This window comes from Dermacentor albipictus, chromosome 3, assembly GCF_038994185.2.
Source record: "Dermacentor albipictus isolate Rhodes 1998 colony chromosome 3, USDA_Dalb.pri_finalv2, whole genome shotgun sequence".
NCBI classification, from domain to species: Eukaryota; Metazoa; Arthropoda; class Arachnida; order Ixodida; family Ixodidae; genus Dermacentor; species Dermacentor albipictus.
The window spans coordinates 80,701,549-80,724,842 of NC_091823.1; the positions used below are offsets into that span (position 1 = coordinate 80,701,549).

Here is a 23,294-nt window from a genome sequence, read left to right on the forward strand (position 1 = left end):
CACGCTCTTTTTCTGTCAACATTTTACTCATTGTACCTAATTTTCAGCTGTTATGAGGCAGTAAATATCCTGTAGAACAATAACAATTCACTCAAAAGCAATAATTCTACTACAGTAGATGTCCCTGTTCGCAAGGTAAATGGGGTAAAAACAATCATTTTGTTCTGGTATCTGCGGTTGCTGAGGTAATGGGACTAGTGTAAAAAAAATATGCTCTGACACAAATGCTTTTCAAGTGAAAAAAAAATAAATTATGAGGTTTTACATGCCAAAACCACTTTCTGATTATGAGGCACACTGTAGTGGAGGACTCCGGAAATTTGGACCACCTGGGGTTCTTTAACGCGCACCTAAATTTGAGTACTCACGGGTGTTTTCGCATTTCTCCCCTATCGAAATGCGGCCGCCGTGGCCAGGATTCGTTCCCGCGACCTCGTGCTCAGCAGCCCAACAACATAGCCACTGAGCAACCACGGCGGGTAACTCTTTCTTTTACGCAATAATAAAGTGGCCATATTTGACTAGAACAACTCACCAGAGTAATAAGAATCACGATGACAGCTTCGCTGGGAAGTGTCTTTCTAACACGGATAACATGTTTACACCAAATATCAAGATTTTTCTTCTATGTAAAATGCAATGTGTCCCATAGCTAAGTGCTAAAGGAAAGGTAAGTGCTCAGTGAAGCATCACCCACAACTTCGCATGTTGAATTTGCAGACATTCTTTTTACGCAAGATTTATGAATAGACACGGTGCATATATGCACTGCAAAATCAGTAGACCCCTTCAACGCTACATAGCTTGCGATAGCCAAGCCGCAAGTTTTCTCGACTCACGCGCTTTTGAAAAAGCAGTGGTTCAGGCGTGGCAGCAGAAAGAAGCCGACATATCCTTCGATAAGTACCGCTCAAGCCACCCGTACCCCAGGCATACAGGAAGGGAACGAGCGAGCGGCGTCCTGGCTGTGACGTCATTCGCGAGAGGGTGCCACTCCAAGTCCTCGCCGCTAATATTATACGCTCATCCACGATGTATATGCAGGATATATTGCTATACTATTCAATCGTTAAAGTTCTTCATACCATGCCTTATGTTCTTGACTAAATTATTCCTCAGAAGTTAGAGAATGGCAGCCCGCAAACAAATGTCATGAAACGTAACATTCCCAGCGCGTGCCTTTTGTCTTAGCTTTTCTCGGGTCATTATATATCAACAGTAAGAAACAATACCAGTGCTCAAACATGAAAGTGGCGTAACTTAGCTGGCGCGGCTTTTTACGGGCACTGGAGTGGCAGCTGTGCGATGTCTTTACAGGTTGTTAGATTTGGCGCCGTTTCCTGAGGCTACTTCGAGCTCCCCAGACCACATCGAATCGCAGCTCAGCTAATTGAGGAATGCAGAAGCAGGAAAGCACATTCCAGAGGAGCGCCTGAGCAAACAAGTTGAAGGCCACAAGACACGTGTAAACAAGTTCGCGGCCCCCAGGTCGTGTGCCGCCGAGGAACTATTCAATGCTTGAGTTTTCCAGAAAGCGAGGGGATAGCACGGCATTGTTGGAAGTAAAGTGTGTGCCAAACCAAGACGGCGGTAATGCGCCATGACAGCCGGACGTGCCGGGAAGGCCCAAGCCTACCCTTCTTCGCCTTTGAAGAAGGCATTTGCCACCACTGCGGAGCCGTAGCACCGGGAGCAGGTGGGCCCTTGTACAATGGAGCATGAGCGCCCCCCCCCTTCTCCACCTTAGAGAAGTGCATTGCAAGTCAGCGAGGCAAGACCGCAGAGAGCCGCGACACGGGCGCCAACGATTGGCCGAAAATGGAGTCATCTGAGCGGACTCTCCCATTGGTCAAACATGACGCGACTTCCAGTGCTCGAAGGGTTTATAAGAAGCATTCCAGAGAGACCAGAGCATTCCCTGATTCCCTGAGTCACCTCTCTCGAACTTCTTGCCGCGGGCCGCAGCGTCCGAGTTGCTGCCGGCCCGTAATGACTGTACGACTGTTAATTGACGTCTCACCTCCTTGTAAATAATGTAAAATAAACCCTCCCAAGTTTGGTTTTCATCCGCGAAGTCCGTCCTTCCAACCCCTACAAGGTTCTACACAGCGTATAGTAAAGCTTGTAAGGTTACCAGAATATATTGGCGCACCCACGTACGTCGCGTCCGCGTTAGTCGGATCCGCGTGTGGTTAGCGAGCGCAACGCTAAGCCTTGCTATCGCAGTCCGTGCTTCGGCCATAGGGCGGGGAATTGTTAGTTTTCTTTCTCTTATTCCCGAGCGGCACGTGCAGTGTCATCACGATTGCCAACTATACCTGCCGTCATTTCGCATTGCAATGACATGTGCATGCTGGGCGCATATGCCATGCACATTGCAAATCATGCGCATGCTGTGTTATTAGCGCCCGCACACACGCGTACATCAGCCACATCAATTTACTTTCAACACACCCGACAGTCACTGCCAAAGTGAAACATCGCTTACCTGTTCAAGATCTAAGCAAACTTCACTAGTTTGTCCGTGCTTCTCAAAGCTGCAGTGCGGGCTATGATGGAGGTCGCAGTGCAAGGCTTCTGGTTCATCTCGACCACCTTTGTCTATTTGGTTTTACAGCGGAACTGTTATACGCTAGGTTCTGGCGGTCTAGGCAAAAAGCATGGCGGAAACCCGGAGCTAAAGCATAATGCAAAAGCGTATCGCCGCGTATTCCCCAGCTGCGTTTACTCGCGAGAAATTTCAAGACGTATTGTGATAAAAAGTATCGCAATAAAAAAGAGAATAAATATACACTGTATAGTATGGATTGCGGTTTGACGTCACGGGCTGGACAGGCAAAGAACGTAATCTTATCTCAGTTGCCTTCCACCCGTGCAATGGGTTGGCCGCGTGCGGTGAGGACTGTGGAGGAACAGCGCGCCTACGAAGAACACGGTTGTGAACACAAGCGGGAATGTGCGCGGCGACGGCGGGCGGCACGTAATGCGGACGAAGATCGTGCCGCAAACGCCAAGCGTATGCAGCTTTGGTTGGGTCACGCCCACCGACTCCGTCGTAATTGTGCGCGATTTCAACATGCACGTGTCTCGGCCAGACGGGAAGTGGTTCGTGGCGTTTCTCTTGGAAACGTTCGGCATTAAATTTTACGCAACGATCAGTGTGACCACGAAGCGTCATCGGTCGTGTGTAGACCTCACAATGGCCAAGAACCTTTCCAGTGTCGCCACAGAGCCACTGGCCGTAAATCATAGCAATCATAAAGCGATAGTCACCTTAGCGACCAACTAATAAAAGAAAGCGAACGAAAGGGTAAAAATATTTAAAAAATGCATTGAGCATGAAATTCAATAAAACAACAACAATAATCATAAAAAAGCAATATTCATTGAGGTATGTCTTTTATTTTCAATCAACATATTTATTATCAATATATTCATCACCATAAATACAGCTCCGCTGGTCCTCCACCTTCACAGAGTGGAATGGCTCTGAATTTTTTCTTAACAAACACCTTAATCGAAGCGCACGAGAACTATTGCGTTGCATGTCCATCGGAGTGCAGCCGTCATGGCCGGGAATATAGAAAGCGGCAACAGTACGCCATATATTCACTGAGCATGCACTGTTGGTGGTCAACTAAATAGCGTCGCCTTGTGTATAAGTGTCCTCGTGAAAATGATCGTTCCTGAATGCATGCAGCCAACACTGTTATTCGTTCCCTCGGCAAGATGTTACGAAAGAGGCAAGAGTTTCCGTGGCAGCCCCGTAGCCCTTGATCACCGAGGCATATTTCGTCAGGCTACGCGAAAGCTTGGGACTAGTTCGAGCCAGCCTTTGTAACTGATGCAAAAAGTCAGCCTCGGCGTTCTTACAAACACACCTTCCTGCTCAGTGTTTTAGCGAAATAGGAAAGCAGTGCGGGTACGCAACACCGCGGTTGATGGAAAACGCTCGTTTCCGGGGGCTTTCCTCAACTACGAGACAGGGTGCCTTTGCATTGCATTGCAAGGCTGCACCACTAGCGACAAGGCTGCGTCCTTGTATACGGAAACATGCAAAGCCGTCCTATACTGCCACGTTTTTGTTTGATTCTTACGGCTATATGCCTTATTCCGAAAAAAAAAATCCCTCTATCGGTGATTTCATACGTTGCGACAATTTTAGCCGCGATGATTCTTTGCATATCGGGATCAGATTTTTTGTCGATCTATCAAGGATGGACCAACAAGAACTTGATTAACTGTGGGGCTACAGTTTTCAAATTCCAGTCCAGATGTTTCATACTACAGTACGGCTTCGTTTGCTTTTTATTCTTCGAACCCCCGATCGCTCTACCAAGCACGGAATCGGCAATCGTCCAACGTTTGAAACTGCTTTTCGAGACAACTCGATCATTCTGTAAGTACAGTTCATTACGTTAAGTTTGTCGAGTGCTTTTTCGCTGCCGTTATGTACTCAAACGCCGGCACTTTAGTCGCGTTTCTCATGCATGTAACGTGGTAATGCGGTTATGTAGCTTTCCACTCAATCTTACGCACGCCAAGAACACCGGTATGAACTTCGGATACGTCATTAATTCACGTTTCCATCTTGTCAACATCAGAATGTAAAGGTAAATATTTCTTCTTTTTGCCCACAAACAGCCCTTTTTCGACAGCTCACGGCGTACTGTTTTATCGCTTACACAATTACTACACGTACTACGACAGTGTGGAAGGCCTCCGGGATCGCGTTTGCCACGGTTAATGGCTCAAGTCACTATTTTCGATTAGCATACCTCGCTCTAGTAACATATGTAACACGGGCATGTCCCGAGCATCGCCTTCTGCGTTCAACAAATGCGCATCATCAGATCTAGGAAGACGCACAGGCTCAACAAGATCGAGCACCTTGTTTATTAATCCAAGCCAGTGATCAAAAGCGAGCGCGTTCAGCAGATCGAGGTTATAGGTACCTTTGCTACTTTCATTTCGAAGTCGTGTATACGTGTAATCTTGCCTCAACACAGATGTTTCACCTACTTAAACACACCTGCTTAAATACCCACAGATCTGCGCGATCTGCGTATATATATATATATATATATATATATATATATATATATATATATATATATATACACGCTATAGGCGTGCTCTGTTGACTAGATCGCGCAGATCTGTCAAGATATTTAAGCAGGTAGTTCTTCAAAAATAAAACCAGTTGTTAGAAAGCGCTCGTCCTTGTGTGTCTTCTATTCTTCGTCCCTGTTTGTTTGCCCACAATAAGTTTTAAGATGGAAATGTACCTGAAAATTCTAAAGAATTGCTTTCGCCATAAAATAAGGCACTGTCAGTCAGACGACCAAGCCGTTAACATCAGCCATATTGGTATCCGAACAGTGGTATCCGAAGAGACTATGAGCTAAGGGATTATTCGTATGTACTAACCTTTCGAAATATGAAAGCATGAAACAGGCTAGCAAGACACCAAGCGCAGCCAGAGAGGCCTGCTGGTGTCTCGACCATTGGATCTTGACAAAATTCAAGCTTTGTCTCACTCGCTACTTCGCTGTGAGTAGTAAGGCTGATGTTGCATGTGGATTCGAAACGCTCTTTGCTGCCCCAATTTATAGCGCTTCAATCAACATTTCACTTCGCTCACACATGAAGCGCCTCAAGTAAACAGAAGCTTGCTTGCGCTATGAACCACTGCTTACAACATTATTATGTCCACCGTTTTCTTTTTCTTTTTTCTTTTTACTGTTGGTTGCGTCTATCAAATCTGCCTCAAGAAAACTTCAGTATCGCTAACGCGCATCCTAATGTTGTCTGTCTTCTGAAAGCTATTTTAAAGTCAGAAAGCGCGCAGCGAGGGCAAGAAGAGGGAGAAAGAGCAAAAAGAACAAACGCGGTCTTTGCTTAGTTCTTTTTCTAACCACGAAAACAAAGAAGACAGTGTCGAATGCCTTCAAGCTATCGGTCCGACAATATGAACCTCGATCCTTTGTCACATGAGTGCTGCGGTACGACCATCCTGATTCGGCACCTACGGAAGTTCACCTCAATCGCAGTCTGTGACCCTTCCCTATATAGCCTGAACAACTTAGTTCGCCGCCCCGCAACCGATGTCCCATGTCTACCGCACTGATACGTTTGTTTTGAGATATCATTTTATTTTTTACTACGGTGACCAAACCTTTCGTCATGGCACATGCTGTAAATTTACGAAGGTAAGAGCCCACTGAACTTATATGCTCCTTATAACTTCAGGACATAAAAGTATTAAAGAATGCTTGCCAAAGTGCGAACAATCTGTTTTCTTCTTTTCTTCTTTTTCTTTCTTGCTTTTTTTTACGTGAGTTGTCAGAATTTTACGCCGTCGCTATGTCCTTTGCAAAATATGTGACCTTGCGAACAACTTTTACGGAGCACAAAGTAAATTCGTTATGAGACGCCAAGAATAGGAACAGTGCGAAGGACGCCTTGACAAGCGACAGCAAGACACCAGGGAAGGACGTGAGGTGAACCATTTCGATTTCTACGGAGTTCAATAGATAACTTCATCCTGGTCTTCGCGGAGTGCATGAAGAGCCCTACTGGCCGTCGGCGGAATTAATTACTGTGTTTGAAATTTGTGACCAAGTACTTTCAGTGCGTGCACGAAGAAAATGGCGCTAGAAGCTTGCCTGGTGGCTCGCCTAGCACGCTAGTCTAGGTACATTCAAGCGATAAAGTGCGAAATTATCGGGACTGAACACGCAACACCCGCATATCGTGCACAATAAATCGCGCACTCGCAGAGCTAATCACAGTACGTGGTTGAGGCCAGTGTCCCGTAGGAAAGTCAGAAGCACCTTCTCAGTCCCACAGGAAGCGCTGCTCCATAGTCCAAGTACCTCACGCACTTCAAAGGCACGTTCTGCGGCGCATCTTCAAAGCAGACATTATATGCGCCTTGTAGATATGTTTCTCAAGCAACTCGTCGTTGCAGCAATCGCTATGGACTGTTATAGTGTGGCCACCACGATCAACCAAAAGTCGCTCATTCTTGAAGGTCACTATTGCTGAACCGCAGCGACCATTCTTGAGTCTATAGGGACGGAGCTGCCCTTCACTCGACGCGTTCGAGGTAGTATCGTACTGATTATTTCCAGAGATTCTGAAAGCCCGGGTGGGAGCGTAGACAGAGGCAAACAAACACCTCGCTTATCGGTGTTTTTCCTGTGTATGTTGCTGTGTCTTCTCTAAAATCTCGCAGAAGTTTAGAACTGATTCTACCCCCCGCCGTGGTTACTCAGTGACTGTGGTGTTGGGCTGCTGAGCTCGAGGTCGTGGGATCGAATCCCGGCCACGGCGCTCGCATTTCGAGGGGGCGAAATGCGAAAACACCCGTGTTAAAGGTGCACTATAAAGAACCCCAAGTGGTCGAAATTTCCGGAGTCCTCCACTACGGCGTGCCTCAATATCAGAAAGTGGTTTTGGCACGTAAAACCCCGTAATGTAATTTTTGAACTGATTTTACCATGACCGACGGCTAGTTGATAACCTACTTGTCCTGTGCCAGTGGTTGTATATAAATCACGAGGAGCGAGTCGCACCATTTGCTAACTTGCTTCCTCGATGTGGTGAAAGCCTATGACGACATCCCCCATCGCTAGTTACTGCATATGTCTGCAGGATATTATTATTACTGCATATGTTTGCAGGCCACAGACATGGACTAGGGTTCACCCCAGAACAGGGCCAGCAAATTTGTTACGAACATGTGCGGTGTCGAGTCGCACGGTGTTCCCGTGAATAGAGGATTAAGACAAGAACTCATATAGAGGATGAAAACTCATGGAGAGACATACACAAGCGCAACTGTTACATATATTTTATTCAGCACAGGTATAGAGCTGCTGAAGACGGGTCAGATTTACGTACGTCGGCGAAGCAAGTAGGCAACATGAGAATTTGCCCGGCTTAGTTATCACTGACGATATCGTCCTGTCTGGTCGGACGTGTGCAACTATAGCATCGAATCAATACCTGCCAATGGTTGCAAACCATCATCATCATAACCGTCTGTGTGCCTCAATGTCACCCTCACGCAGGCAAGAGAGACATCGAGGCACCCTACACGACGGCAGTCCACGCAACTCTTCAGTAATGCTCACTTCTTGGAGCAAAGAAAGTCGACTTCCATGTTTGTTTCCTTCCTCCGTGGCTTACTCTGTAGACTTGAGGAGGTGTTTCGAGTGTAGGCACGCATGGTAACACACGAACAGCTTGGATTGTCGTTCAGTTATTGGCCGGAGTGGTGTAACAAAAACTTGCCACCGTGGCAGCGCAGGCAACCCACACGCACCCAAGACTTCCGCTGATATGGCTGGAGAAAGATAATTGAGGAGCAGGAGCCTCATTGATGTTGGCATTGTGTATATCTGCCTCTTCAACTGCATACCGAAGGCCTTGCAGCTCAAGAAAGGAAAGCGAGCAGATAAGACCGTATCAGTTTCTTGCAAACACGGAAATGGCAGCGCCTGCGAGGTCGGGAAAACAGCGTAATTGAGAGAACATGTGTAGACACTGTTTTTATTTCGTGAAGTGCTGGCTTGCTGCCAATAACAAATTGCGAAGAGTTAACGTTTCCGATGTTCCGACAAATGAGTCGTCGCAGCTGTGCTTCTTGCCTTCGTGTGTGCGTGTGTGGGCACGATTGGGCGTGCGTGTATTTGCCCTCAGGATACGGGTTTCTCTTTCTCTTTCTTTCTTTCTTTCTTTCTTTTTACGAAAACAAATACGCTGTACCGTGCAGAGGAGTAATGATGTCAATGGAGTGTAGTTTTTGCTATCGTCTAATTGGCGACGCTTCTCATCGCTTGCCACGCACCTAAGCGCCGCTTCTCCGAGTTTCGTGCCTAACTGGGATGGATGGATGGATGGATGGATGGATGGATGGATGGATGGATGGATGGATGGATGGATGGATGGATGGATGGATGGATGGATGGATGGATGGATGGATGGATGGATGGATGGACGGATGGACGGACGGACGGACGGACGGACGGACGGACGGACGGACGGACGGACGGACGGACGGACGGACGGACGGACGGACGGACGGACGGACGGACGGACGGATGGGTGCAAAACTTTGATGAAGGTCGTGTGGTACGCGACTCAGCCCGCTGCGGGCCGCTCTCACGTCGGGACAGTCAGGCCATGCCCGACCGGCTTAAAAGATATTCGCGAATTAAACTCTTCCATTATCGCAAGACATAATGCGTCAACGATGAAAAACGACGGAAACCGAGCGTAACTGTCGTAGCCTTGCACGATATGTTGCATCTCGGAATAGATTTCCACATTATAGCGGATGTACGGACGCGCGGTGGAAACGGCCACTGCCTTTTAAAAACATTTAGAAACATCGTCCGTTAAAAGCCACCGGTACCTTCAAACTTCTCATGCGTTCAGGTAAAACTAGGAAGAAAAATTTCAGATAAATTTATTTTGCCGCATAAACGTTTGATGGAGGTCTCCCAGAGTGCTTCAGTGTCGAGATGAAAAGGAAACAATGTCGTCGCCCAACACGTGGCTGCTAGCTTGCCTTCTTCAGACCAAAATCGCCGCGATTTCAGCCTCACTTGCCTCCTTCGCGGAAGGTTAAATGTGTTGTAGGCTTTCACTTCCGTTCATCTCACCTAAGCAGCAAAGATTGGGCGAAAGCCCAATCTTTATAGTTGAGAAATCATCTATAAGTTTATTGAAAATTAGGAAAAGAGACGAGAGCCGGCTGGTCTTCCTGCTTGCATCTGGAAGGGGCTCTCAGTCCGGGGCTCCTGTGGCTATCGTTGCCTCCCACGCCCGCCGCACCGGATTCTTGCTGGTCCCGTGGGCCCGAGCTGGACAGCACGCTCTCTCACAGCTCAATGGAATACCACGCACGACTAATCTAAATGCGCAGTCTTCTCTCTCTCTCTCTCTCTCTCTCTCTCTCTCTCTCTCTCTCTCTCTCTCTCTCTCTCTCTCTCTCTCTATCTATCTATCTATCTATCTATCTATCTATCTATCTATCTATCTATCTATCTATCTATCTATCTATCTATCTATCTATCTATCTATCTATCTAATAGATGACAGCCTGTACTTCGAACTGTCAAAAACAATATTTCGCATGTGTCTGTACGATCGCAGCTTCACCTTGAAAGCGGGCTTCTTCCCAATAACATATTTCTTTGAGAGAAGCCCGCGGCAGTTACATCGTTTGCTATACAAGCGATAGTCAGTGGACTAGGAGCGTTTAGCAGGCACTTAAGCGAGAACGTTGCATGACAGCGAGATAGATGAAAAATTAGTAAACAGCACGATTGCGTAGCTTAGGCCCTCTCAGGCCAAAGACAGGCTCTCAATTGAATGCGCCAGTACAGGAGTCCCGTAACCTGCGTGAGATTAAAGTGCCTCCCATAGGGATGCTGCATGCCACATGCTGAACACTGATCAAAGTGACAGAGCCCAAGGTAGTGAGGCAGTGGGTACGATTTCAAGAGTTGTGCTAAAGATGCGGCAGTCGAAGGGTGCACGTGTCAGGCAATGTCGAATCGGACGGTTATAGGAATTGTAAAGGCAAACTTCAGGCACACGGGAAGCGGCAGAAGGGTTGTCGAAGACGAATAAAGCTGCATTTGGAGATGGGTAGGTTCGATGCACATCGAACTCAAACAAAGAGAGATGCTGTGGCCGGACGCACAAAGTTTCAAGAGGCTGTTGCGGACCGCCTGTGTGAGTGATTTATTGAGATTGGAAATACTGTGTCGCCGGCTACTCAACGAACAATAAGTTGTCCAATGATCACCTAATGATAAAATAAGGTTATATGCAGAAAAATACGTTGCCAATCGCCTGTGTATTCTACCCCTAGGTAGAATGACAGTCCTGCAGCTACTCCGCTTCTCTGCGGGCAGCAGTGACAGTAGAAAGGAAGAAAGCCTATCTGCAGTATCGACGCCTACAATCCGCGCCTCAAGGAATGCACATTCCTAATTTCTCCTCTCGCTCTACAATTTAGTATTTCCCTAGGCGAGAAAGAAAGAACGAACGAACGAACGAACGAAAGAAAGAAAGAAAGAAAGAAAGAAAGAAAGAAAGAAAGAAAGAAAGAAAGAAAGAAAGAAAGAAAGAAAGAAAGAAAGAAAGAAAGAAAGAAAGAAAGAAAGAAAGAAAGAAAGAAAGAAAGAAAGAAAGAAAGAAAGAAAGAAAGAAAGAAAGAAAGAAAGGCAGTGGGGTTGACCAGGCTGACGCCCGGTTGGCTACCCTTCAAGGGGAAATGGGGCTAGTGGACCGAAAGATAGAAGCAAGAAGCAAGAGAACAGCAGAAGACGGAGCGCGTCTAAATGCAATCTCTCATGACGTCAGGATAGTTGAGTAATATCTGTAAGCGTATGTAACAGATGCCATGGTATAGCTGGCGCGAAGAAAGTGCACAAGGACAATAACAATAACTGACATGAGCAAACTCCATTTGTTCGCTCAGTTACTGTCCTTGTCCGATTTCTTCGTGCCGACTATACCACGGCATCTAAGCGCCAACTCGCCCAGCGATGAGCTTTGCTATATATAGACAGAGAGAGTTCGGTGCGAACTACTCGCCCACCACTTCAAAGGCACACGGCTACGTTCATGCTATATTCTATGGCCAACAATGCTGTGTGTTTGATTCATCTTGAACAGCAATTTAGCGGACTCGACTTTATCCGAAAAACTCCGGTTTGTGGAGTCTCATGTCAAATCACGTAAACTGCCTCGTTGCATTTCGTTTTCATCTAAAATTGTACTCTATATCGCAGCCTTTCTCATTTACCTGAGCTTCTTCATACGGGCGACCTGTGCCATCTCGGTCACCGTGTCTGATCCCAAAATTATTGTCGCTTTGGGTATGCAGGTTGTGCACTAAAGATGTCGCTGTCTCTATTTCGCCTATCAATATGTGGAATCGAACGAAGATTTATTCTCTAAATTCCACTCACGGATATAGTGATAGTTATTAACGGAAAAACACTACAGAAAAAATGTCGAATAGAACTATAAATTTTCCGTTTGAAAAGAACTCCAAAAAGCAGCCTCCGATACATCTTTTTTTTTTCTCTACAGTAGACTTCGCAAACACAGAACCTTAGCAATAAGGCTATAAGGTCGCGATACAATCTGCATGACCAAAGCCACACTACGCTGGTACAATTTCCTCCAGAAGAGCTGTTTTGCAATAATTTGTCACATCTAAGAAGATCCATTCCAACAGAAATTTATAGCCTCATCCTTCATCCTCATTCCATAATCCACATCACAACTCACCATTTAAGCTGCGTCGTGTACATTTGTCATATGAGCACAATTGCCCCCCCCCCCCAGTAGTGTCGCTCCTCTTCCCCATTTCATGATCCATCTCTCGCTTCCAATTTAGGTGTCATTTCCCGAATTCAAACACCTTATTATTTCATTGATTGGTTTGTCCTGACTTGGTAGAACCAATGGAGATTGTCGTGACGCCTTCAGAGGACACGTCCACGAAAGAGGGACAGGAGCTAAAGGACGAGGCGCGACACTCCTCGGACTCCAGCCGCGCTTCACCGCCGCTGCCACCGCCACCGACTTTGTGCAGCAACACGGACTACGCGCGCACTCGCACGAGCGTCTTCCTGGACATGCACGCCCCCAGGGAGGTGTCCACGTCGGTGGTGCTCAGGTTCTGCGAGGAAAACGTGCTCCGCCACTACTTCCGGCTTCTCGCCATTGTCGGCTGGCTGCCCCTTGTGGACACCAGCGAGCACGTGCGCTGCCAGCCTGCGCTGCAGATGCTCAACGTCATGCATACCGTCGTCGTCTTCGTCATCCTCGTACTCGGGCACGTGCTTCAATACACGTCCTGTTTCCGAAGGGACGGCATCGTAAGCTACGGGTCGCAAGCAATACACTCGTCCGCAGCCGTCAAGCACAACGGATTGGTCCACGGAAAAAACGTGGTGATTATGGTACCTTCCTGTTCCTCAGCAAAAGGCAACAAAAAAAATGGCTGTGGCTTAGCTAAGGTTAAGCCCAGGATGCGAAGCATACTAGCCATTATTTTAGTTGTTGAACCACTGTTTAGCCTGGTGAACTGCTGTTGCTTGGCTATATTTGGTTCGGCTAGACGAAGAAACAACTCATGCGTTACTCTGCTTCGCCTTCAAGAGTGGAACTTCCCGTCGACCCGCCAAGGGGTGTAAGACAATGGGCTACGGCGCAGCGACTACGCGCCCCGCATTGGACGCGGTGAGCGTCGAGCAACGCAGCGTTCGGCGCGGCAACGAAATGTGCGCCTGAGCAAGCGACGCACGCCTGAGCCTTAGAAACAGCTCGTTTCTAAGGCAACACCGCTTTCACTAGAGGCGCTTTTGTACCGCTTTGAAGCATCGTACTCGTGGCTCAGTGGTAGCGTCTCCGTCTCACACTCCAGAGACCCTGGTTCGATTCCCACCCAGCCCATCTTGCAAGAGTTGAGCCAAAGCCACCTAGAAACAAGCGCAGCTGCTTATATACTGCGAGCGACGGCGCGAGTTGTGGAGCCCCGTTTCTCCACTGTCGTGACGTCACGGTGTCACGTGGTATGGCATGGGGTCAAAGGTCATTGAAGGCGACACCGCCGCGCCTGAGGAGCTAGGTTGAGCTCTCGTAATATGCTTCGCATAAAAAGTTTGTTAGACGTGACATAACGACCACATCACATAAAAGATGACGTCACAGGAGGAAAAGCACGGTTGACGCCACAACCGCTTGTAGTCGTCTTGTGCGCATTTTATTCGCTGTTGTCAGACGTCGTGTAGTTCGCTCGTTATCAGAAGTCTTAAGTGGAGCGCGATTGACAGGGGTAGAACAAGAAATGCTGCCTAAGCCCGCGTATCGTCAAGGGATCTTGTCTTCGCCAGAACCTGACCAACACAAGAGCCTTTGCCGAAACTTTGGCTTCAGCAACATTCCTTGATCTACCACTGCAATTAACTTCAAGCCTTCGTCTTCCTGCGAACCACTCTCTCGTATTTAATTTTAATGCGTTCGACATGGCATGGCAGGTATTTTATGAGGTGACTAAAGGCATCCGGGTATGAAGTATGTTCTTACTGGGGTAGGATTAACAGTATCTGTGCGTCTAGCTGTCAAAGAAAAATGAGATAGCAGGAAAGCAACGTCTGCCGAGAACGCAGACTTTCATGAATGAAAATCAACATATCCAAATGGCCGAAAAGGCAAACCAATGTCCGACGTTAGGACCAAGGTTCCGTATTTTCACTACTGCGAGAGAGTATTTACGCCTGCCTATACTCTGCTCATTTGAATGTCCACCCCTGCGGCACAAGCCAAGAAAAGTACATTCCGAAAACTCAAATACACACGTATACCATAATATCATGCACACAGCATGCATTGTAGAAGATCTCTAGAAATGAACTGTGGTGTGGATGGCAGATCTAGATCGGAGTTAGGTAATGACAACTCGCTACATGCCGGCAGAGTAGGATTCAAAACCTATAGATGGGTGAACATTGCTGCTTCCACAATGATTTTGTGTTCGGCATAACTGTTTCACCATGACTATACCTGTTTCTGTGTTGCAGAAGTGTGGCAGCAGCTGGTTTGCCGTGTACCTCCTGCCCGCTGTGATGCAGGTCATGGCGTACGTCATCGCCTTGATTCACATGCGTTCGCACGAGAACGAGCAGTTCCAGTCGCTCGTCGAGAAGGTCTTCCTGCAGCTGACCCCTACCGACGTCTGGAACGTCGCCAAGAAGCGCATCACGCGTCGGTTGCACGCCGTCTACGCCGCCGGCATCCTCTGGATCGCCGCCTCCTTGGCATCGCAATTGGTCAACGTCTACGCCGGCGGCACGCTCAGACTTGAGTGGATGTACGTCGCGGAGGACGCCGAGGAAGTGCACTACTTCCTGCTCACAGCGCTCTTCTCAATGTAGCTCTTGCACGACGTCGTGAGCATGACCATCGCTACGAGCTACGCTATCCACTGCCAGCTACTACTCGTCTACCTAGAGAACATGTCGCAAGCCGTGCGAGAGAGGAGGATGACCTTCCTCGAGTTCTTCCGTGGCGTCGAAGAGGCGCGTAAGGGCGTCCGGTATCTCAACCAGCAGCAGGCTCTGGCGGTAACGGTGCAGACGATATGGGTGACCTCGAGGGTTGTGGTGTGCTTCTACGCCCTGCTCGGCAAGCCGTGGACACACTGGCCTCTTTTCCTGGCCGGCTGACTCAACGTGTTCCTCTGGCTATCACTCACGCTCTGCCACACTGTACCGTCTTCGGTATCGCCCCACCCGCCGTGGTTGCTCAGTGGCTGTGGTGTTGGGCTGCTGAGCACGAGGTCGCGGGATCGAATCCCGGCCAGGGCGGCCGCATTTCGGTGGGGGCGAAATGCGAAAACACCCATGTACTTAAATTTAAATGCACGTTAAAGAACTCCAGGTGGTCGAAATTTCCGGAGTCCTCCACTACGGCGTGCCTCATTATCAGAAAGTGGTTTTGGCACGTAAAACCCCATAATGCTTTTTTTTTGTATCGCCCCAGCTGGCAACGGAACATGCTGTAACGTTTCTTCGCCAGAGAAGGAAAAGTCAGCCGTCATGCCACCGCCATCAGACTATCGTTGTCGCCGTATCTTTAATTAAACTATGGTGTTTAACGTGCCAAAACCACTTTCTGATTATGAGGCACGCCGTAGTGGAGGACTCCGGAAATTTCGACCACCTGGGGTTCTTTAGCGTGCACCTAAATCTAAGCACACGGGTGTGTTCGCATTTCGCCCCCATCCAAATGCGGCCGCCGTGGCCGGGATTCGATCCCGCGACCTCGTGCTCAGCAGCCCAACACCATAGCCGCTGAGCAACCACGGCGGGTACCGTCTTTTTGCTGTTGTCGCCACACAAATGCCCGCGTCACACACACATTCTCTCTCCTTAACCACACATGTTGGTCCATTTTCTATGATCATAGGTTTTTGGCAGTATCATGTACCGCTATCACACATCGGTATCAGTTTAGAACACCATCCGGTTATATGTAGCTGATGAAAGGAAAATGAACTGAGCACGCTAATAGACTAATTTTGAAGCTACATTCGATGGTGACAGAACATAAAACAAGCAGATGCCTTTCCCAAACAAAAGTTTCTTTACACGGAAAACAAAATGTTTATAAAACCATTTTTTTATGAAGTTTATAGACGGTATATAGCCAGCACATATAATACTGTGCTTCTTGTCAGCTATCGACTACATATTTTCTGCGATTGACTCGTTAGGAAATCAGTGAATCAGAGACTGAAACTGGACTGTCAACGTGTTTTGTAAGATACAAACTCTACAGATGCGTTAAAGACAAAACAAGGAATCTGTACAAAGACAAATTTACTAACGAAAACTATGTAGAAAATCTGCATACGCTAGTCTGCATTCATTTTTACAAGTGCTAAGCATATATATCGGTGCAACACTTCGCCATGACGAGGCCACACGGGATGGTCCTTCTTCTCCTCGGTCTCAATCATAAGTACGTTTTCATTCTGATAAAACCACGGCTCACAACAAGAATGGGGGAGATTTAAAAATGCTCCAAATAAGCAAGAGACCAGACATGTACGAGTTACTCGGAAAAAGTAAATAACTTACCGAGCATCGGACAAAAAAGTAACTGGGCAGACAGCTTATTACTTTGTTTTGAAAAGAACGTAAGTATATTACTATTTACTGAAAAAATGTACGTCGTTACTTGCAAGTTACCTTCAATTTTATTTTTCGGTGGACTTGACACAATGCATATGTAGTTAGAAATTTAAAAAAAATAATTGGACATCGAATAAATGTATGCAGCCCTAAATCATGCAGGTGTTGTAGCAATGAGTTTGCGCATCGGTTGTGTGTTATTTTTGCATGTCAAGTATTCTTAGAGAACAACCGTAGAACCCAGTCTTACAAAAATGGCATAGTTGCCCTCAAACAGAGTTTTTATCCAAAACTCAAATTGCCAAGAACACCTAGTGCTCCTGTTCTACATGGACAAATTTGACAAGAGAATCATTGGAAATAGAAATTACAGCTAGCTTTTATAAATCCATAGAGTTAATGCTTGAAAGTTATAACAGTCCTTGAGCAGTAGTTACAAAGGGCCTGTGAAAGTAAGCTTTCAAGAACTTCGGAGCAGCTATTGCGTTTCCCATTCGTATTGTGTAAAAAAATAAAGGCAAACTTAACATTTTTTAAATTCTCAGCTAATAGTTTTACAGATTATACTACAGAGTTAAACCATCCCTCTGCGACCCGCCGTGGTTGCTCAGTGGCTATGGTGTTGGGCTGCTGAGCCCGAGGTCGCGGGATCGAATCCGGGCCGCGGCAGCCGCATTTCGATGGAGGTAAAACGCGAAAACACCCGTAGTGCCTAGATTTAGGTGCCACCCGTTCCTGCATTTAGCGTCGGCGTCCTAGGCGTAAAAGCGAACGAGCACAGCGAAGGATGAAAGAGAGAACGCGGAGCGTAGCGGGGGTTGAAAGACGGCGATAGCGAAGAGAGCGCGAGGAGGAAAGGGGAGAGGAGGGTATGGTGAAAGCGTGAGAAGAAAAGCGTAGTGCCGCGCAAAACGTGCTTTGCAGTGAAGATGGCTACGAGATGGCGCCAGAGTAGCGCGCGTCGTCTGTTCACCGATGATGCCACCGATACCATAAATCGAAACAAAGCGCTGCATGGGCGGAGATCTGTATGCGGCGGCTGCTGTGAATCCTCCCACGCGTCACCCACGCGCTGCCTCGCGATCTCTCTATTAGCGAGGCAGTCGCGCCACACTTCACTCCGTGCAGCACGAGACATACTGTCCGCGCAGCCACGCTACTCACAGCGATCTCTTGCTAATGTAAACCTGTATAATCATAATACAAAAATTGACGCACATACTTTTTTCACGTATAGAGCTGCGCTCAAATTTCGTGTTAGGGAATATCGTAATCATCAGTAAAATTTTTAAGGCGAAAGTCTTAAGTGGCTCATACTCCCGATGGCCTTAAAAAAAAACACGTGGGCCCAATGGTACAAAAACTATCATCAGCAGCAATGGCTCATACCCCCTAAGCAAACAAAAAATGGCTCATCCCTCTCGTAACGCAGAGGCTACAAGCACTCATCAAAGTAAAGCGTACAGTGCATACATTCACTGTAATCAGGCATACAACGTACAGAAAAGCGGCATCTAGGCGAGCGGTACAAAAAAAAAACTGACTTTCTCAATGGCTCTACCCTCGCAAACATTGGCTCATACCCTTGTAAGCAAGCAAAAAAATTCAATGAGTTATACCCCCGGCCGCAAGGCTGAGGCTACAAGCGGTCAGCAAATTGAAGCGAACAGTGCATACACTCATTGAAATCACCCATACAACACACAAAACAGCAGACGTTTTAATCCCATGCTGAGAGGTTGCAAGGTAAGGTCGAAGAGAAACGTCATTCAACTTACAATTTTAAAACACAAGCAAACGAAAACAATAATGGGCCATACCCTTTCGCAAACGCTATTTCCAATCAAAATGCGTTTTTCTGGCCGAAATTTTCCTTCCGCCATGTCCTCTGTTAAGAGGAAGCTTTAGCTCGAGTGCTCCTATCTAAATACATGTAAAAGGAGAATTCGTTTTTCTCGGCAACCACTGCACCAAATTTGACGAGGTTTGCTGCATTTAAAAGAAAAACTTAATATCTAGTGACTGTTGGTTTCGAATTTTTGAGTTAGGCCTTCAAAATTTTATAAAAAATTGACAAAAATTGCAAATTTTCAGAAAACGAAACTATCAAGTTTACAACTCTGTAACTCAACAAGAAAAAATAATATCGCAATTCTGTAAATTGTATCTGATAGCACATCTAAAGCGGACAAAATTGATATCTTACACTTGAACCTCAAAAATGTAATAATATGTAATTACAACTTTCGCAGAACCCTCGTAAACAATGTAACAAATTCACGTAAGATGTAAAATGACATATAATATTTGTCCGCTTTGAATGGTCTAATGGATGCCGTTTACAGAACCGCGATATCTGTTCTTGATGCAGAGCTATTAGTTTGTAAACTTCATGCTTCTATTTTTTTTCAAACTTCTGAATTTTTGAAAATCTTTCTAACAAAATGCAAGCCCTAAATCAAAATTCTGCTTCCAACAGTCACTAGAATTTTTCTTACTCTCTCAAATGCAACAAATTTCATCAAAATCGGTCCAGAGGTTATCTCAGAAAAACGCTTTTGCGTTTTTACATGTATTTGAATAGGCCGCGTCGGAGTTGGGCCCGAGCTAAAGCTTCCTCTTAAGTATTCACTCCCATTTTGACAACCCAAAAATTTTGAGAAGAACGAGTACGAGAGCGTGCTCAATCATTCAGTGCAACTTTCTCCTCAAAGGGTTTTAATCAAGTTGACAGGCACTTTTAGCGAAAATCAGAAGCTACGCTGGCCACAATGTGCAAGGGTTATTTTTTCTTTGTCGTGTTTGCAAGTTTTTCAGTCCGCAGCATCGCTTTGTGGGGAGTGTTTTGATTGTGAGGTTGGTTGGCTGGTTGGTGTGTTACAAGGCTTTTGAATCAAGATCACTTGGAGCCGCATCGACATATGAATGGACATGTGATCTACTCGCGATGAACGGAGCTGTTGACTAACGTGTCCCCAGAGTTACGCGGCAGGCAAACCGCGTCTTCTGTTAGCGGAGGACCGCTTCTGGTATGATGTAAGCCTAAGCTTTTCAGTATTCAAAATATACTTACGCACGGAGATTCGCGGGCATTCCTTATTTCATCACACTTACTACAACGCGTCGATCCTAAATGTATCTCACCAGCAGAGTTTCTCACTGCGGGTTTATATGGCCTGTCACGGTATTGAAGCATGTTGTGCTTCAAGCGAAACACCGCTCGATTCCGTGTCAGCTTATTGTTAATGCGTCTTTCATTCAGTTAACAATCTCGTGAGAAACTTTACTCTGGTGCTCTGATGCGAATCCCAGGGGTTACCTTCAGATGTCACCTGTGTGGTTTTATCAATTACTGACGCGGTGTCGTCAAATGTTCGGTTTATCGTTTTTAGCGCCTGTAGATGTGTAAAACGACAAATTAATAAAGTTCAGGTAGTCGTTCGCTGCGGTTTAAACTTTATTTACTACTAGTTGCATGTAAACTTGTGCGTAAACTCGCGTTGAAGTCGGCTGTATCTTGCTTTTCTCTAGGCAGGGACGAGCCATGGCGTTCGTTATGTGAGTCCGCGACACCGATGCCATGGCTGACGGGGGTCGAGATTTTCCTGTGCCGAACCTCCCACCGAAGGCGTTCTCCGTCAATCTCGGAGGGTCGAGGACATCGGCAATGTTTTCGCTTACGGGTGAGTCGTCCGTTCACTGTCGTTTCGCCGTGGCAGCATATGACAGCTGTGCTCACGTGGCAGCGGTATGCTCGCATTGTTGGGACCGCATTGTTGCTCTCGCACTGCGCTCCGACGTGTTGCGCCTCTCGAGCGCACACGATAACACTTGTCGGATACGTGTCTACGGCCTGTGGCATTTGCTGTGGAGCTGTGGCAACAAACGTGAGCAATAACTACTGTCAACAAGATTTTACGCCCCAATCGTGTGTCTGAGCGTTTACATCGCGTGACAGTGATGCCCAAAACGTTTTTCCAAAGTGACATATACGGAAGTAACGCCTTGGCGCATTAAAGCGGTTGTGGAAACATAATTTCTTTTTACAATGTGTGCTGACCTTCGTCTAGTCGATAGTGCACAGCCAAATTTTAATTTTTCTTCGTTGTTCATGGATCAGCTAATGTTAGAGCGAATCGTGTGTTATGTCAGTGTCACACATCCACTTCTGATCGCAATCGAGCCCGATCAGAATTGAAATTCTCGACCGCGATTGGCTCCCTCCTCCAGTTTGTGTAACAGAGCCAATCACAACCGAGAAATTCGATCCGGATCGGGCATGATCGCAATCAGAAATGTGCCATGTGACACCCATGTGAAAAATTTCACAAAGTGAAGGGAGTATCATAAAAGAAAAGATTGGTCTTTGACCCAAAAGCTGCGCTAGCTACATCGAAAGCCAAGATTTCCTTACAAGGAAAGCTTCACAGTCAGAACAATTATCTTGGTCCAGAACCAATTTCATTTATTTGGTTAGTCAAGCTCATTCATCGGTCATATGTTCGCATTCGCAATGCACTTATTGTACTAATATACAACTGCTGTCCTTTGTGTATGAATGGCCATGTATAAAACTAGCTTCATGCACTTACAGTTGTGTTTCAAAATGCTTACATTTAAATGTGCACTATAACATATATATATATATATATATATATATATATATATATATATATATATATATATATATATATATATATATATATATATATATATATATATATATATATGCTGCTCACGTTAGTCTTCCCTACATTGAAGCCGAAATAAAGGTTAATACGATGTTGATGAGTTAATTCAAGTTTAATTTAACTGTAGCACACAGCCAAACACCACACTTAACGTGTTATTGTGCATGGCTGCTTCTAAACTGTATGCTAATGCCATGAAAAAAAATGCCGTTTTTATTGGCACAGTACTCTCCACATTGTCTTTGCATCAGGTAACTACTCCACCATTACTACAGTGAAAACACTTACTGATCAGTGGTCATTGATTTTGTTTTCCTAGGAGCATTAATTGTACCGCATAATGCAAGCACTTTTAAAATTGTGCATATCTTATCATGCATTGGTACTCAAAACAACAGCATTGAAACGACTCAGCAGCAAGAACACCAGGACGACGCACTGACGACCAAATAGCTGATTGCCTGTTAAAGCACCAATATATTCGATCGGTGGCGCAGCGCAAACACCACAAAAATAGAAAGGTGCGACGAATAATAGACATTCAGCAGACAGTACGGATTTAGTGACAGATGGGATGATAGTCTGTGGGTTGTATATATTAGCATTTTTCCAAACAATAAACCACCTAGTTGTTATTTCATCCTCTTTCAATGCTGATATTTTCAGTATGTTGTATCATAGTTATTCATTTGTATCTTTTTTGTTTTCTTGTAATGAAAACACCGCACCAACTGTGAAAAAGTTGTGTCTATGGGATAAAGGTTTGGAGCAAGCATTCATAGCATGAACTGAGATGTTCATTTTTGTTTTACTAGGTATTGCCCATGTAAGGTTTATTTTAATTTTTGGACAACTAAAGACTAACTGCAACAACATTGTACTTTGGCTAAATTGGTTGCAAGTAAGTAGTATATACCACCAAAGCAATCTTGGCAAGTCTACAGGGTGGTCCTTGTCCAGCTTTCCTAATAACAGCCCCTAAATAGCATGCAAGCAGAGGCTTGTACTTCGTGGCTAGCAGATATGACACAAATGCCAGACCATGGCCTCTGAGATTAATCATCGTATTGCAGATCGTGAAAGTCATGACGAAGAGTCGTGCTAGTTCTCAACATTCTGGGTTGTGCGCCATTTCCAAAAAGTAGTAATGGCGATGCCTTTTTTCTTTCTATCAAAAATGTCTACTTCTGCAAGCTTTTGTGGCACATTAACTTGTATTTCGGATGTAATTTTTTTTTTTTAACAAGGGCTGCTGTATATTTACACATTCTCAAACCTTGCTTTTTACACAGCTTAATGTTTTTTTGCAGTTGTCCTGCAATTAAGTTGATCACTGGGGTGACTACATCATGTATTAAAAAGCCACTCTGTGAATTTGAACAGCAGCTATACTTCACTGATCGTGCATAAAATGTTCACTCTGATTTTACTGCCGCTATCTCTCGCCACTAACACTCTACGTGTCTGTGAGATGGACTGTGATAGCGGCGTGTGCCAATTTTAATTTCCCTGCTTATTTTTCTCCCTTCCATCTCTCCCTATTACCCTTTGCTTAGTACAGGGTAGCTAACCATACTACTTCTTCTGGTTGACCTCCCTGTCTTTCCTCCATTTCTCTCTCTCAGCACACCGTCCAGCTTTGTTCTACATTCCTTCATGCTGTGTCTGGAGGGCCACGGGTTGAGCAGAATTAACTATTCACTGGACAAGCTTCTGTCTTGAAGCAGGCTGATGTAGCTGGGCACTTTGAGCTAGCTGAGCAGCTGCTGGATGGTGTATCCTTGTAATAAAGAATGCAGCTTCTCACACCGACGTCATTGTTGCAATTAAAAGTAAAGAAGAGCAAATTTTATATGAATCACTGCCGAGG

At 46.0% G+C, this 23,294-nt stretch overlaps 1 protein-coding gene and 1 pseudogene across 4 annotated transcripts in view; both read left to right on the top strand.

Annotated features, from left to right (window-relative positions):
* The first annotated feature begins 4,283 nt into the window (after positions 1-4,283).
* Positions 4,284-23,294, top strand: part of LOC135919180 (phosphatidylinositol 4-phosphate 3-kinase C2 domain-containing subunit alpha-like) — a 38,749-nt gene continuing 19,738 nt past the window's right edge. Inside the window, exons 1-2 of one of the 4 annotated variants that reach the window (XM_065452894.2) lie at positions 4,284-4,399; positions 20,265-20,416. In XM_065452894.2, the coding sequence (XP_065308966.2) occupies positions 20,314-20,416 (103 nt within the window). In that variant the 5' untranslated portion in view covers positions 4,284-4,399; positions 20,265-20,313. Of the gene's footprint in view, positions 4,400-19,513; positions 19,770-20,264; positions 20,417-23,294 lie in introns of those variants that run through there. The other 3 variants (XM_065452892.2, XM_065452893.2, XM_065452895.2) reach the window with 3 other exon arrangements.
* LOC135919176 (uncharacterized) lies at positions 4,586-15,424 on the top strand (annotated as a pseudogene).